The 17,034-nt window shown below is 44.1% G+C and overlaps 1 protein-coding gene across 1 annotated transcript in view; it reads left to right on the forward strand.

Moving 5' to 3' along the window:
• The first annotated feature begins 623 nt into the window (after positions 1 to 623).
• The window catches only part of tspan9a (tetraspanin 9a), a 72,968-nt gene continuing 56,557 nt past the window's right edge, over positions 624 to 17,034 (forward strand). Inside the window, exon 1 of the mRNA XM_080504894.1 lies at positions 624 to 1,680. Within this exon, the coding sequence (XP_080361020.1) occupies positions 1,312 to 1,680 (369 nt within the window). The 5' untranslated portion in view covers positions 624 to 1,311. The remainder of the gene's footprint in view (positions 1,681 to 17,034) is intronic.

Consider the following 17,034-nt stretch of genomic DNA (forward strand, 5'->3'; position numbering starts at 1 on the left):
GTTTTTTAGAAAGCTGTGATAAATCACCTGCTGTCAGTTAACCATCGGTTATTTATGGTGACATTAATCGATGACGTTGCAGATTAAAACACTGCCAGGAGCTATTCTGGCATGTGTGAAATTGCGGGTGTCAGTGTCATCAGAAGGCTGACAGTCGAGGCTCTGCAGAGGCAAAAGAAGACTAGTTCCCGCCTCACAGCTTCCAACACTTCTTCTCAACATTCGCATCGTCTCTTCATTTCTTTTCTCTCCTCTTCCCTTCACACTCTTGCGAATTCCCTTTGCACTTGATTATTTAAATGTGTTGGTCCCATCTCTGCCCCTACAATTCCCCTGATGGGAGATGAAGTTGCTGAGCATGTATAGTCAAAGCAAACAGTGATGGCCTTAATAAAGATACGGGGAGCAGGGAGGAGGAGCTTGAATCAGGCTTGCAGCTGTTGCATTGGCTTCTCGGCAGTGGGGAGGGGTTGGAAGAGAGAGAGAGAGCGAGAGAGCGAGTGAGAGAGTTATGGGGAGGAGAGCAAAGCTCTTGTTGGGAGATAGGGAATGCCCGTTAGTTGCGTCTGCCGATAATAGCACATCAGCCAGTGCGCTGCTATTGGGAGAGCAGAGCGCAGGCAGTGCGGAGGACTGAGCTGCTGAGCACAGAATGGTTCACTAGAGAGGACACGCACACACAGGAAGAATCGGAGCGAGACAGGCACGCTCGGAAGGAGGCAGTGGGAGATAAACGCAAGAGAAGCGAGAGCGCATCACACAGGAGGGGGGGAAAAAAAAAAGGACTGAGAAAGGAATTGAAGAGAGGAGTGAGGAAAAGTTACCAGGTCAGCAAGGCAACGTTGGAAGTGGAGCAGCTGAAAGTCACTGGGGGTCTCACTCCCGGCGGAGCAGCCGGGTTCAGCAGTAAGCCTCGCTGGAGGCGAGTGATGTTACGGGAGTGGATGCAACTTCTTCTTCTCTACAAGAGTCCTGCCTAAAGGCAGGGGTGGTAATGCTCCTCACAGGACCCTTCAGCACCGCCACTTCAGGATTATCACAGCAGCGAACCGGGGACACTTAAAGCTGCCAGAGGTGCCTGAGCGGGTTCACTTCAACTCGCTTCTGTCGAGGAGACTTTACCCCCGTCCAGCTGTGTGTTTTGTGTTTGGAGGTGGATGTAGTTGCCTGGCGGTGTGCGTTTTATCCTTCGGTGCTTCAGCGTGTGGAGCAGTGGAGATTCGGAGGAGAAGTTGTTCTGTCCTGTCATCTCTGAGACTATGGTAGACTGTGCGTCAAAGAGCCCTTCATCAGCAGCTGCAGCCCTAGAGCATGGAGAAGTCCAGCAGTGAGGAGTCAGCCATTCACCGTAGCCCGTCTGTAGATAGCCGCGACTCCGATTTTGCTCAAGCCTCCACGTCTGGCCGCCCGTTTGGCGGCCGCGGCTTCACTGCTGGTGCTTTCTACGGCTCCACGGGGCCGCGCAAAAACGCACAGCAGGGACAGACTGGAGCGGCAGCTGACGCCGGCGCAGGAGACAAGACCAACAACAAGTACAGCTCACCCAAAGGCAGTAAATACGTGGTCTTTTACCTGGATCTATCATTTGTGTTCCTTTTAGAATTCAAGAAGTGCAACATGGCAAGAGGCTGCCTCTGCTGCTTGAAGTATATGATGTTCATCTTCAATCTCATCTTCTGGGTAAGTGGCATCCTGTGTCCTGATTATTTTGTCTCCATACTGCTTGATTTTAATGTTGTGCGGCTTACAAGACCATGCTGACGGCGGGAATCTGGCTTGAGTGAGTCAGTATTAGTCATTATCTATATCTGTGTTCATAAATATGATGGATCACTGTGTGAGTTTTTTTTTTTTGTTTGTTTGTTTGTTTTGGGTTTTTTGGGACATGTGAATCAGGAAGTTTTGCTGTATTACAAAATGATGTCTGTCAGGGCATTCATGCGTTTCTAATTACATCAGGGTGTTTATGCCTGCTCCTCTCTCTGCATGTTGCTATTCCTGGATGTCATGACAGAGTCAGTGGCATTGCACCAGGTCTCCTTTTGTATTTGGCAGAAGGTTGGGGAGGGGAGGGGGGGGGGTTTCGTTAGGGTCACTCATTCAGATGGTTATATGATTTACTGTGAAGATACAATACTGCTTTTGGTATGCAAGCAAAGTGCCAGTGCAGTCTTCCACATGACAGCAACAGTGATGAGCTGCAGACTGCAGCCAGGGGATTTGAGCTGAGGTGGTCAGAAATAATTTAAATGTCTGTGCTTTCGAATGGTGCAGCACTGTAGATGAAATAAGGACACCTATTGTAAGAAGTAGTAATAAGGCGTACAGTCAATGTAATTGATAATGACTTTGTATAGCGGTGCTTTTTCTGCCACCATTGAATTTTCCAGAGAAGCCACTGTTTGTCTCTGCAGCGTGTCCCGTGCATGGGCATTTATTGTAAAAGTGGGCATCCCCTGGATGTTTACAGGATGGATTAAAGGGCTTATGGGTTATGGGCCAAGTCTTTTTGTGTGGATGCAGTGAAGCATGAAGCGTAAAAACATCCCAACTCTGGGATCTACAAGCCCCATCCCACCATATTACTGGGTGGAGAGCTCTGCTAACTGGGACACCACGGTGGGCATTAGTGGGAGCCCAGCTGTGAATGCCATTAAAAAACACACACACACACACATACTTATACACCCACCACACACACCAGCCTCATCCCATTGTCCATCTCTCATATTAAAGGAACGCTGCTCATGGACAGTCTTATGACTGAGCTGTGGCCCTTTGCTGGTGCTTGAGGGCAATTTGCCGATGTCATTCTTATTTTATTAACCCATCCACAAAGGCTGAAGTAAGTTTGATTAGCAAAGACATGTAAATGGCCCAAGGGCTCCTGATTGCACCTCAGACGATGCACACATTTGCTTCAGGGAGTAAGTGGGTTAGAAAATCTTCACCGATGACGTGTTGGAGACTGGAGATATTGGCATACTTTGATTTGAATAGCTTTTTTTCCCCCCACTCTATGTGTAGTTGCTCCGATCTTCGCGTCCTTGCAGTTTGATTTGACGATATAAAATTTGGGCAATTTCCTACATTCCTGCCACCCTCATAACAGATCAATCAGTGCTTATTCATTTTTGCAAAATGCATGTTTCACTGCACTGAAAGCTTCATTACATACCCATAAAGGAGTGTTTTTTTTTTTTTCATATCCCACTCTAACTGAATGAGGTTTTTGATTCAAAGCACAAATTATGTATTCAAATATTGAAATTGTCAAAACTGGAAAGAAATGCTGTGAAAATTGCTGTCACTCCTTTCTACGCATAATGTTAATGACCAAACAAAAGTCTAGATGAAGCATACTCCTTGGGTACAATCTACAGCCTATTCAGGACTGATTAGATGGAACTGAATGTGTTCTCTACTTTAAGTCTAACCCACTTCTCTTTTAGCAGAAGGACACACACACACACACACACACAGAAATTGCTTTCCTGATTAAGCATGTAATGTTGAAGTAAGTTCCTATTTAGATTGTGTTCAGCCAATAAAACCACCACTACAGACACAGTCTTCTGACACAAGTTAAGCCCCTTGCAGCTTTCTATAGTCGTTTGTAATTTGAATCACTTTATTTGGCTGAGAATTGAATGCTACAGACCATCTATCCATCCATGTTCTCATACCCACTTTATCCAAATTAGGGTCTCGTCAGGCTGGAGCCGTTCCCAGCTAACCAGCGACACACTCTAGACATGTCATCAGTCCATTGCAGGGCAAACACAAAGAGACAGATTATCACAAACGCACTTAGATTCACACCCACAGGCAGTTAAGGGTAAAATAAGAATCTCAAATGCATGATTTTGGACTGTGTAAAGCGACGCACACACAGGGAGAATATGCAAACTCAACAAAGACTCGAACCAGGGATATTCACACCATGAGTCAAGAGTACTGACCACTACCCGCCTATGGCACAGTGAGTAAACCCACTCAATCCCTGTGTTGCTAGTTCGAGCTCCCATGGAGAAGACACTAAGCTCAAAATTGCTCCCAATGGTGTGAAAGCACCTTTGCACGGTAGGTGACACCATTGTCGTGTGACTGTGTCCGTAAATGTGACTGATCATGTAAAGGTGCATTCGAGGTCGCTCGAGCGGAAAAATGCACCATGAGTGAAAGTCCATTTTCCATTACCCTGCCTGAATATTACAGTCCAGAGCTATATTAGACTTTCCATCAACAGAGGCACTTCATCAGCTGCCTGTGTATCAGTTCAGGCCCGATCGCCTCATGTAATAGATCATAAGCTTCCTAGGAGCGCTGGTGTAAGTTGGCCTTTAGCAGAGGTCAAAAGGTTATTATTATCCACGAGCTTCCTAAGAGTCACTCACGGGGGATTTGAATGAAGCATTTGCTTTTCAGGTCCCTTTAAGACTCGTTTTGTGCTTAACCCTTTTCAGTGTCAAAAACCTGCCAATGTTAACCAGCTACTGCACATCACTAATCAGGTGTTAGAAAAGAGGCTTTGGATTTTGCTGATTTGAGTGGAACCTAATTGAAATGTAACCAAGACACGCTACGAGCAAGTAGAAGGTCTTTCCTTTTGAAAGTTGTTGTCACAATGTGTGTGTATATGAAGGTATTTGTGAGGGTCCGTAGGGGAATTTAAATGGCTAAGGACCTTCCCCAGTGTAGCTCGTCCCCTGCTGTGAAATAATTGAATTTTTTTTTCTCACTTAATGAGTATCCACAATGTGTATACTCTTGTAGTCCCGCAGATTAACACTCTTGTTTTTCTTCCAACATGGTATCATTTTTAATGACAGTTTAATCAGAGTCCCATGAGGAGGAAGAGGGGTAATGTGGGGGTGAGGATGCAGCATGTGGCTGGTGGGTCAGTCTTATCAGCATGTGGCAGCCCGTGACTCATTGCGGGTCTTTTGACAGGCACACAGTAGTCCGGGGCCGCAGTGGGGGCCGCTATGGATAAAGGGTTCGCCCCTCAGTGACAGGCTGGGATGGGGTGCCTGAGCACTGTGGCATTGAGCGAGGAGGGCTTGAGGCATGTGGTATCCTGACACCCCTGGGACTATTCTGCTCTACCTCTGACACTCCAGGAATCACAAGGTTACCGCAGCTGGTAGTGAGGTTTGCCTCTTTAAGTCCTGACATCTCATCCTCATCTCAGGATTGGGGGGGGGGGGGGGGGGGGGCGGTGTAACCCAACACCAGGTACAGCAGGGGTCTCTTCTTTCTGACTGTGGACACATGTGTGAGCACACACTTGCTCTGTGGACACACTCGGAGCAGCCATCCGCGGGAGCACACTCACCACCCACACACCATCCGCTGCATGGAGCTTACAGTGTAACTTGAAGCGCAAGGTAAACAGTCGCAGGCACTCCAGGCATCTCCATACATGCGCTCATCCTCAGGCCCCCCCAGCAGTTGTTCATGACCATCTGGCCCTTCTTTCTTATGAGGGATTAGAGGAGTCTGAGCTGGAGAGGGAGTTTCGGCCAGATTATAGTAGTATTGGGTTGTGCGGTCAAGGCTCGAGAGCATGACTCCTTCTGACTCCTCTTAGCCGAAGCTGGCATCATCAAAGAAAATGACCTTTGTGGCGTGACAAAGAGTGCAATTTAGTAGGAATGGGGCTCTGTTGTGCTCTGTCTCTCTCATACATGCTTCCAGTGTCTGCTTGACCAGCCTGATAAAGTGATTGATGTTAAGTCCTGTTGGTGTCAGCCTCGAGAGCACATCAGTGTTGGCGTTCTTGCTGGGAGCAAGGATTTCAACCTCTCGCACTGCCATGTGTAGCCTCGGCTCCTAACATCTCCATTTCAAGATTCAATTTATTGCCCTCCGCTGCATTTACTCATCTTGTCCAGTGATGCTGAACAAAAGCATGCAAGGGTTACTGCATCACAATGAGCAGCATCCCGTCGAAGCTCCCTTATTTGTCAGAGAGGTCACGCGGTTGTTAAATATGTCCTGCTTATCCGTGACATTACCATGCCTTATTAAAAGCTGAAGTCTCATTTGATATTCATATTTAAAAGGAAAGTGTCAGCTCAGCAGTCATGTCCTACAAGCACAAGAGGGGTGGTAATATCAAAGCTGCTGCTTTGTTAGAGGAGAGAAAACCCAATGTGTTTAGCATTCATGAATTCCTGTGCTTACTTAGGGGATTGCTGCGGGATTTATAAACCATTTGGTCCAAGGCAATGAGAGATTAGTTTGCTCATCGATTTCATCACTGAATTTGACATTTACGTTTTCAAATGTACCCATGCTTTGATGTTGTGAAGAGTAAACCTATTGACAGACTTTATAAGAACTGTGTTAGTGCGTGTGAATGCCCGCCTTTGGTTGCAGAAACTCCATTAAAAAAAAAAATAAAAAAATCTCCACACAAGCTGTCCTTTTGCTTCCACCTTAGACTGGAGCCCCCTGGGGTTTCCATCTAAGGTACTGAAGCAATTTGCCTGTTTTTCATTCCCTGTATCGGCACATGAAAAGTCCAGTCATCTTTTATGGCCCAAGAGACCATGTACTGTTGCAAACTTTTCCCCTTTCTTCTTGACAAGGAGCACAGCTGAACTCCATCACTCACTGCCAGCTGAAACAGGCAGGGAAATAGATGGTACTCCAGTGTTCCCTGCGAGATGATGAAACAAGCTGTATGCTATATGCTGTGCTGTCACATACATTTAATTCCATCAATTCGCCGTGTTACTCTTGAATGGACTGCGAGTTTAAAATGGCGGAACACTGCATCAGTCTTGACCATGGTGTCTTCTCCAATCTAACACTCCAGAGAGAAGTAGCCAGTGGATTTATCAGGATTAAGGTATGCACTGGTCAATCCCACCAATCATGAGTTAAATATCCTCAGTAATAATGCATGTCAGACATTTATATGCTGTAATTGGCTTGAGTTTCATTAAAAGGTTTTCACTACCAGAGTGTCTAGCCCAGAGAGCTTCCCTTGTAATTTCTCTGTAACATTTACATAACGAATATCACTATATTTGCATGCACTTTAATCACAAAGTCTGGTAATTACCATCCCCTATAGATTACCGGGCCTTGCTTCCATTTGGCTGACCTGCTCGGTAAATATCTCCATATGCCTGCCACTGTCCGGTGGATCATCTCGGGGGCTCGCTCTAATTTACACGTTTCTCTCTGGCTGCTTCGATTTCCCGGCCGTGCTGTGCGGCGCCGCTCAGCTCATTAGCTCATGTTGCAGATCAGCTGGGATATGGAGCTGCTGTGTTTCACTCTAGGGGGTCGAGGTAATAGACTGGGAGAATTGGAGGTGCATTTTAAGCTTGAATGCAGAAGGTAGGTGGTGCTTTCTCAGGGAAATTAAGATCCCCAGCCCATCACTCATCACCGTTTGAATGGGGAGGGGTTTCAGACTTGATGAGCTGTTGCCAGGTCCGTTTTTATAGAAGGATGATTACGAGGCACACGAGACACTCAAAACCGCAACAAGTTAATAACTTACTAAGACGGTTATTAAATAAACCTCCACAAACATGCAAGCAAAGGACTTTTATTTTTGTCTATTTTTGAACAGCGCGTCCTAATAATGTAAAGGCTCCAATCCAGCATACGAAACCACCAAGCAAATTGCAAACATTTCCAAGAATACATCTATTTTTATTTTTTGGTTTGTCTTAAACATATTTCTCAAAAGTAGCAGACATAAAAACCCACTGAGACCCAAGCTGAGATATCAGTGACGCTGCCATGCAAATGATGCAAAATGCAAAAGCTATAGGGGAAGTTTTGGGGAAATCTCGCTGTATTTTGCACAAGAAGGTATCATTACAATTTATGTTGAGATTGTAGTAATTTCTGGTGGTTAAAAAAAACAGATATATCCATTACATTAACAAAAGCTTCAAAGCTTTCAGAGATGGCACCATTTTACTTGCTCAGCCCACACAACATTAAATTTAAGTTGAATCTGGCCGCTGAACTATAATGTGTTTGACACCCCTGACGTAAGCCCTTTGGAGACTTTGAATATGGAGTTTGAAGTTTGTCCTGCTCAGTTAACATGAAGCAGCAAGTCTGCAGGTGCAGTTTTCATCCAGTCCGGTGGTTACGGCCTTAGCTTTGCAGTACTGACTTGTAGTGACAGGCGAACATCCCAGAAACAAATGGCAAAACAGTGGCTTCTCGAAGCAGAACTCATAGTGCATTAAGTATGTCTTTGGTACATCCTTGATTGAGTTTCCGCTCTTATTTATAAAGCTAATGCAAAAGTGACCTTCACTTGAGTTGTTGCTGGCACAAATAGATCCAAGGGATTTGTGTATATACTTTAATGAGCTTTATATCTGAAAGACCGGTTAATGCCACATGAAAAGCACATGTTCACAGTGGCCATGATGGTGTTAGTTGGCATATTAACAGGTTGAACCACACAAGCCTCGAGCCAGAGATTTAGCATCTCCTACATGCTCCCGTACATGAAAGAGAGATCGTGTTTTTCTAAATACAGACGAGAGCAGAGAGAATGGAGAAACGAGGGGAAACGATGAGTGTCATTAGTTCTGCATATATAAGCAGGATCTTTTGTAATGACTATGTGCCAAGTTGTGCACCTCAGGCAATAGAGAAGGCAGCATCTCCGTTTTGTAGTCAATAATGTGTTTTCATGTCTGAACAATGAAACAGAAAATATCATCATAGGACATGCATTTGGGTTATTGATCAAAAAGGTCTTATACATTATTTTTAGTGCGTTTTGTAATTGGGAACTGCTTGTGCAAGGCGTCTGTTTGCTGTCCAATCCTATTGGAGAAGCTGTCAACAGGCTCTTTCGCAGCTTTACAGCAGAAAATGATTTCACAATTCCATTTGGTGCAACAAAAAAAAGCATTTTTATTTTCATACAAAAAAGAAAAGAAAACCAAAAATGCTTAGTTGGGAAATGAGCACAGTTGTTACATTTTTTTTTTTCAGTTATCTTGGAACATTTCAGGCATCATGAAGTTTGAAGCACCTGTGGACATGAAGGGAATTAGTTAAGCAAGAAAATAATAAAACAGGCACATTGAGCTCTGTGATTTAAGCTTTGGAAGAGCAGCTGCAGCTTCTGTAATATCTCCTAATGTAGATTACCTGCTTACAGCTTTGGCTTTAAAAAACAAAATAAAAAATTAACAACAAATGCTCAAAAAAAAAAAGTGCTTTTTGTCTGCAAAACATAATTATTTATTATTTATCTGGTATTGTTCCAGCATCATACTTTGTTTGAAATTGGCAGCATTATGAATGGACATTTTTTTTTTCTTTGTGATGTTTTGTCCTTGAGCCTCAGGAGTAGCTGAAAACTGTGTTTATGTTGTATATATTCTCACCTCCGCTTTTCACCTCAAGAAAAAACAAAACAAACAAACAAACAATCAATGCTGATCTGCACCTCGGCAGTGAATTAATGTAATGTTAGAACAGCATGCTTGTTTAGCGACTCAGCGTTTTTTCTGACAGCAAAAGGCGCATTACAGTCAAATCAATGTTTCCCAGTCATTCCTCACTGGGCAGCTCCATCGAGGAAGTGTACAGAATATCATTCTGTTGATCGTCCGAGGGGGGTGGGGGTGAAATTCCCTTTCAGATTGCCCTGCTCATATTTAATTAAAAGAGCAGAACATCTAGTGTGAGCTACCCTTAAGCTGTGTGTATGGTTTGTTTTCAAATATCTACTTTTCTTTTCAATCTGTTGGTTTTGTGTTTAAAAAAAAAAAAAAATAAGCCTTGTGTCAAACAAAAAGAAAATGTTTTTGTTCTTCAAAATACTGAAGCCCAAAGTGGAGTTGAGTTCGAGAGAAAACAATCCTCAGCGTTGCAGGTCTAGCTCTTTAGGTTCTCTCGAGATTATCATCTGTGGGCCGAGGGTGCATCAATGGCTGACTCCAAGACCAATTTCCCATGGGCCACTACCTGAGTTGATTCAATAGAGCTTGCTTCTTTTCCCACCGTAAGCCCACACAAACAACCCACACAGCATCCTTGAGAGCTTGTTTCCACTCATCTATCTTCTTCCCTTCTCTAAACAACATTTAGAGACCCAGGTCACACTGGGAATCCGCACCACGGCGGAGGGAAAATATGAGCAGCAGATTGACTCCAAATGTGTGTATTTTAAATGTGTCGTCTCGAATTTGGGTCCGGATCTCGAGGCATCCGCCGCCTGAATGGCAATGAGCACCCGGACGGAGGTCTAGCGCGGCGAAGGGGCATCCACTGTGTCTGCGCTGTTAGCCGTGACAAACGAGAGACAGATTTATGCACCGGAACATCAGCGCATTTATTGATTTATTTAGTCGAACCGTTGCAGATTACCGCCGTGTTACAACTCAGCCGTAAAACGCAACATATTGTAGCTCTCCAGAAGGAAGTGCACTGCTGCGCTCCCCCGACTACATCGTCGCCCGGCAGCGCATAGCATGTTTTATTTCTTAATGAAGCATTTTAAAGTGGCGCACGCCATGTAAGGTGATGTAAAATTCAGAACCATCATCACTACTGTATCGGAGGGTTTGTTGTGATTTGAGAATGTATGAGCACGTTGTCGTTTTCCAGAGTGAAGCCCAGATCTTCATCAGAGGAGGTTGTTGCAGTGTTCTCGTTATGTCTGATCCAATTTGAGCTCCACTCCTATTTGATGTGCATGAGGTGTGCTCACAACAGTCTCTGATATTCTCCCTGAAGAGCAGCAATGCAGTAACTAGTCGAGCTCCCTCGCTGCTACAGTGCCGAGATAACTGACTGGCTGACAGGCTGTGTAAACCTAATAGGGATTATTGCTGTTCTTCATGCATGCAGATTCGTCCTTTTCCTTATCGTATCGTTTGTTTGTTTTTTTTGGTTTTTGTTTTCTCCCCCCCCGACTGTCCCCTTGACTTTGCCCGCGTCTTATCGCACAAGCAAAGCAATTGGTTCCACTTGTTTATTTTACATCAATTTTGCAATTATGAGTTGTATTTCCACACATGGAAGAACATTTGCTTTGTGCGTCTGCTCTATTTCAGAAGACATCAAGCTCCTATGTGTCCCGAAATCATAAATCTGAAGCAGTCTGCTTGCCTGCAGCATGCTAAGTCTTACATAAAAAGGAAGCATGTAAAACTAGCCCCCCGTTCCATCCCTTCGGTATTCTATCTGGGGCACAGAGGGATGTCTTAGATCTCACATTTTAGTGTGGCCCTGACAGTTTTATTGCATGCTAGAAATACGGCAGGCATGCGGTAAACTTGTCAGTAATTGTACGTATTTTCCTTGAAATGATGATCAGGTATTACGCCTGTGTCGTAATTTACCTGTCACGGAATATGAGTCATGTAAATATTGCTTCAAAGGAGAAAGAAAACATTCATTAACTTTTCTTTAATTTCTTTAATTTTTTTTTTTTTTTTGCTGTTTTGAGGAATTCATAACAGCAATTCGCCGTGTGCTGTTTCCAGTCCCACTCAGTTGTCATTATTTCCGGCACAGATGTCTCCATGTCTCTTATTAGGCCACCCGAGCTTCAGTAATGGCCGACTTTAGATGGCTGTGGAATAAAAAAAAAAGAGCAGGGAGCTGGGCGCAGGTAACGCAGCCGGATTTGAGGAGTTCATTATGGGGTCAGTGAACGATCTCATTCATCCACACTGAGCCAAAGTAATTATTAACATGGACCTTTTGCCTGTGTATGCAGTCGTGGGTGCAGCGTGGTGAGACAAATCCTTATCACCGCGCTTTATCCAGTGATAATTTCAGCAAAGGACACGGTGCCGTGTCTAACGGGTCAGCCCATTAATGCCCCCCCCCCCCCCCCCCCCCGTCATTTCCAGCACATTTCAGCTGTTGCTCGTCACGATTCTGGATCTCCATCGCGACTGCTCTTTTGAGTTTGCTCACACTGGTTTGCACATTGTTCCTTGGGCACCATTCACAAGTGAGTGCAAACAGATGGGACTGGGCAGATTTTCCTTGCAGTCCCCCTTCTGAGAGGGACAGCCTGGCAGACTCCAAAATGTTGTCCTATCCCTCAGAGGGGAGAAGCCAAGCATATGAGCGTGGCCTGGGGGAGGGGGGCGGACCGCTTTCCCAGGAGAAGGGAGAGGTGAACTCATTGATGTTTGATGACGGCTACCCCCGAGAGGTGACTCACCGTCACTCTCGGATCTTCCACTCGCTCCGTGACATCCACATCATGTCATCTTTGCTTTTCTCCTGGGGGCAAACATCAAAAATCATCCGGGCCTATTTTGGGGTGAAAATGCACAATTCAATTCAGAAGAAAAAGCCACTTTGAAAAAGCTTTTTTACCTGCTTCTTATTTTATCCACTAATGACCACTCTCCCGACTAATGTAATGCATCGCATCCTACTTCCCAGTGGGCATTGCGGTATCATCCGGCACTGATAAATGAGACTTTGAACGGAGGTGAGAGTGGGAATTTAATGATGAAGATAGAATTAAATATAACCAAACATAAGCCCAACCGGAGCCTAAAGCTGTATGCAAAAAACATTAACTGACCCACTGCGGAGGCCAGTTGAGCTCTGGTCAGCCTGAAAGTCCTGCTGCAGCTCATTTTTTAGCATTAAAAGGATTTTCCACGCTTACTCAGTCTGCCAACGCACCGAGTGTTAGTTCTGCTGTAATTGCTGTTAGAGTAATACCCAGTGGCAATACTACGCAACAGCGGTGAGACGTATTATTTAGTTTCAAAAAAAGAAAGAGATAAATAAGCATTAGATGAACAGATGAAATGTGAATGCAGGTGTACCTGGGGAGAAGCAAGCCGACAGTAGGATTAAACTCACTAAATAAGTAAGATTTTTTTTTTTTTTTTTTTACCTCATTTTGACAGCTCCGAACTCCCAGGCCTGATTAGCTGTGCTAAGCACATACAGCAGATTTTAGGATGGGTTTGTTTTGCATTATTCATTCACACGTGAGCTTTACATTTTTCTTTTTTCAATGCTGTTCTCAAACTTTATGAGAAAAAAATGAGCCAGTCATAATGGAGGTAATGGGCCTCCTTCATTTATGCATTTAGTATGTATTAAATGCTCTCTACCCTTGAGTACAAAGAAAAGATGCTTACAAGCAGGCTGGGTGTAAATATTCTGCAGTGGCCATACATAATGTAGCTGTATCAGTGCAGGATGCACGAAACTTGCATTTTGTCTGAGCAGCACATTCACACTGCGGATTCATAACTGGAGTTTAATCAGGCTTCAGATGGAGATGAGGGGAAAAAAAGCCAAATTACCCATGTGATAAAGACAAGGACAGTGACAGGTCTCATTTTACATGTGACGGCTTACATGCCTGTTTGCTGGCCTCTGTCAATATTATTGAGAGGCTGGTAATTGGCCCATAAAAAGCACATCTCTGTTGGAAAATCATTTCTCTGTCTTCAAAAGCCTCAACCCCCTGCACATCATTTTTCATTGAAGTGCTTACCTTGGCACAGAGATGTGAGAGGAAAAATGTTGTCCTGCAGCATGTTTTCAAGTTTCTTTCATTTTTTTTTGCTATTTTGTTTTTAATCGTCTGGTGGAAGGATGAAAGATTTCTCCATAGTCTTGCTTCTTTTTTTCTTTTTTCTTTTTTAATAATAAAGTCAACGATCTTTTCTCAGGGTTCGTTGTACCTGTCACAGTTGGGAACGACACGTAAATGACTTCGCTGTCAAGGACAAATCCCCTCATTTTGCCGTCAGGTTGCCGTGTCTTTAAAAAAAAAATTCATAAAAAATCGAACCCAATAAGGAAAATTTAGTGTGAATAAGTCACGCAAATGTTGTGGCCATAATTATAGTGAGAAATGTTCCTGAAAAGCAATCATTTTTCATGCTGGCCTACATCTGAATGGGTTTATTAATATGGTTTTGCAGCTGATTCAATATCGCCTCGGAGCTGGCTCTGGTTAAGGAATCATATCAAATGTGGTGGGTGGTCAGCTTTAATGCACATTTGAATTTCTCAGCTATCACTTGCCATTTTCATCCCGAAGACAAGAATAGGTTTGTACAGAGGCACGTTTATTTGCAGAGGCTCCGCTCTGGTGAGGAAGAAAACCAAAACATCAATATACTTTGAAACTGTTTCACTCTGCGTCGTGGCTGCTAACAGAGAGATGGAGAGTGCAGCTGCAGTGATTCAGAGCCTCATAATGTCAAGAGTCCATGGCAGATGCAGACTGTTGTGTCCGTTGAGAATCACAGTGCCGCCAGCGGCAAAGCTGGCGAGCAGGAGGTTTACGGGTCGAGATCTCATGAAGGTCTGCGTGTATAAATACTTGTGCAAACTTGATGTTGTGTCGTGATCTGTGAACAGGTGCACTAATCTTCATGTGTAAGAGCTGTGTAGATTGGCACACACTCGTTGGTGTATGGGTGACAAACATAAGGCCTAATCTGGCCAAACTACAAGAAAACATAGATTTAAAAAAAAAAAAAAAAATGTCAAACAAATTTCTTAAGAGTAGCAACACAACACAACACTGTGACATTGCCATTGAAGCTGACAAACTAGCATTTAGCATCAAAGGCCTGCTTTTATGAAAACATCCATCATGCAACAGCCATAGGAGAAGTTGCATGTGGCCCCTGAATTAAAATCTGTTTAACACCCTTGATTTAGTGGCTTTGACTTTAATAATATGGAATATCAGGTTTGTTTTAGACCGTGCAGAAAACTGGGAAGCGGTTATATATCGGTTTATGTACAATGTGACTTACATCACACCTAAAAAGGAGGCGCATGAGGGTTTTCCTGTGTTGTACATCGTCTTGGTGCATTATCATGTTTCCTGAACCCTACTGCTCTTCTTTTTTTTCCTTTATTTTTAATATAGCAACTCTTAGGTCTGTGACAGATCTTTTTTTTTAACCAAATGCCAATTCACTTTGTCACTCCATGGTACTTGCATTTCATTCTGTGCTTGTGGTTTTCCCAGTGCTTCTGTTTGCATGTGACTGAAAGCGTGAGCATGCGGTTTAGCACGCTTCATACAGGATCTTAGAAGTTCAGTAAATCCTGAGTGCAAAGCTGCCTGCACTTCATTTTGTGCATCTGCATAATGCATCATGTGGATCCAAGTATACAAAGAAAGAACCCAAGGTCAGAAAAGCATTGCCCATGTATATTCATACCAGTTTCTTTGATTCTGTGTACATCTAAATGCTGCATTTGCTGTTCTACTTTGTAACGTGAAAACAAGTTTCCAGTTAATTACTATTTTGTCACGTAATGACAGCTTCACTTCCCAGCCTGTCTGACTGTGCTTTTTACCATCTATCATATTCAATCCAATCTACATCTGAGCTTATGAGCAAATTCCCCTTTTTTTCATATATTTTTTTTGCTGAGAAGGCAAATAAAACACTACGCTGCTTTCGTTCGAGATCTGTTTTCCTACACGGATCTGTTCCTTGTAGGTAAAGTGGAAACATGCGCTCACAGCTAAGAAACAGAGATAAATAGTTTTCTCTACACGGTGATGGCAAGCATGAATAAACCAGGAGACCTGGATTCTAAAACTGTGGGTTCAGGTGAGTCTGACTCTGCCCACTTTCAGCCTTTAAAATCCTTTGGGTTTTGCATTTTTTACAGCGTGTCATCCTGTCTGCGTGTTTCTTTAAAAGTCTCTATTGAGTTTCTTCTTTCTTTTGAGTTGTTCCTAATTAATTTCCCGTTGCCCGCACGCTAGCACGAATTGACATCCGGCTGTTCTTTTGGGACTTTCAGTATTATGTGACTAAAGCTGGCGAGGACTGTAAGAGCTTCAGATGTCAATTAATATCACATTGTTCACATAAACAGGTCCAAACAAACAGATAAATGAGTCGGAGGTAATGAAAATCAGGGCATGGGAAGGTTTTTCTTGCCACACAAACGGGACTTCAGACACTTGCATACATGACCACTACAATGCCTTTCATTTGCTTATCGATTGAACTCTGTCACCTGTATGGATCCAATCAAGAAAGCCTTTGTCGTGTGCTGTCCCGCTGTCATGATAACCTTGAAACTCCTGAATCAGCTTCTTCTTTTTTTTTTAATGGGTTCAGTGCAAACAGGCATCATTCAAGAGGAACAAATGTTTCCCGACAGCAAACTGAGTTAACAAACCCTTCTTTTCCTCATCTTCTTATATTTACTTGTAGAAATGTAAATAACCTGCTGAGTGTTTTTTTTTTTTTTTTTACAAAATTAGCTTTCTGCACCAGGAAAACAAAACATTTACACACGTTTACACACGAGATAGGAAATATTGCATACGAAGCGGCTTGTGTAATTAGCGGACATTCAGATTGGAACGGCCTCTGGACAGAGCGATAAGTCAGGACGGCACGGATCGGCTTTAGCTCTATCTTTCGCCTCATTTGTTCCTGTCTAAACGAGATAGGCCGGCTATCTCTTGGCAGCCGTCCACTTGGTGACACGGTGACAATCTGAGGGGCTCTTAGAAGCATCACCTACGTGTCTGCGTGAAGAGAGTCACAGGCTCGTCGCTGTGTTCGGGACTGTGCGGCGGACAATTACTCGACAATGCAGGCGGGATATGGGCGCGCGGGCAGGAAGCGCGTAACGACAGCAGAGGGCCGCAGAGCAAATTATTCCGGCTTGACAGATGCACTGACAAATAGAGTTACTCTTGAAAGTGTTGCTGCCACATTAGCAATCAAATGCGGGAGTGGAGGGGGGGGGGGGGGGTCGCATCAGACGAAGCAGGATGTTTATCGCCGTTGCTCTGCAGAGAAGATTGCTCGCTAAACGCTCATTGTATCCGCATCCATCTGAGATGGCCTACTTGAGAGAGATGCCCCGCGCAGCGCTTGTTTAAACGCGGGGGTAATCTCGAGGCATTCCTCGGCAAACAAGCGCAGTCGAAGCGGGGGTTATTTGCATGCCGGAGTCGGAGAAAAAGGGCGGAGCGATGAGGGAGGAGTGAGCGAACCTGTTGCAACAGCGGCTGCCGGTTGTCTGTGATGTGCTTTG

The sequence above is a fragment of the Blennius ocellaris genome, assembly GCF_963422515.1.
Source record: "Blennius ocellaris genome assembly, chromosome: 11".
NCBI lineage: Eukaryota > Metazoa > Chordata > Actinopteri > Blenniiformes > Blenniidae > Blennius > Blennius ocellaris.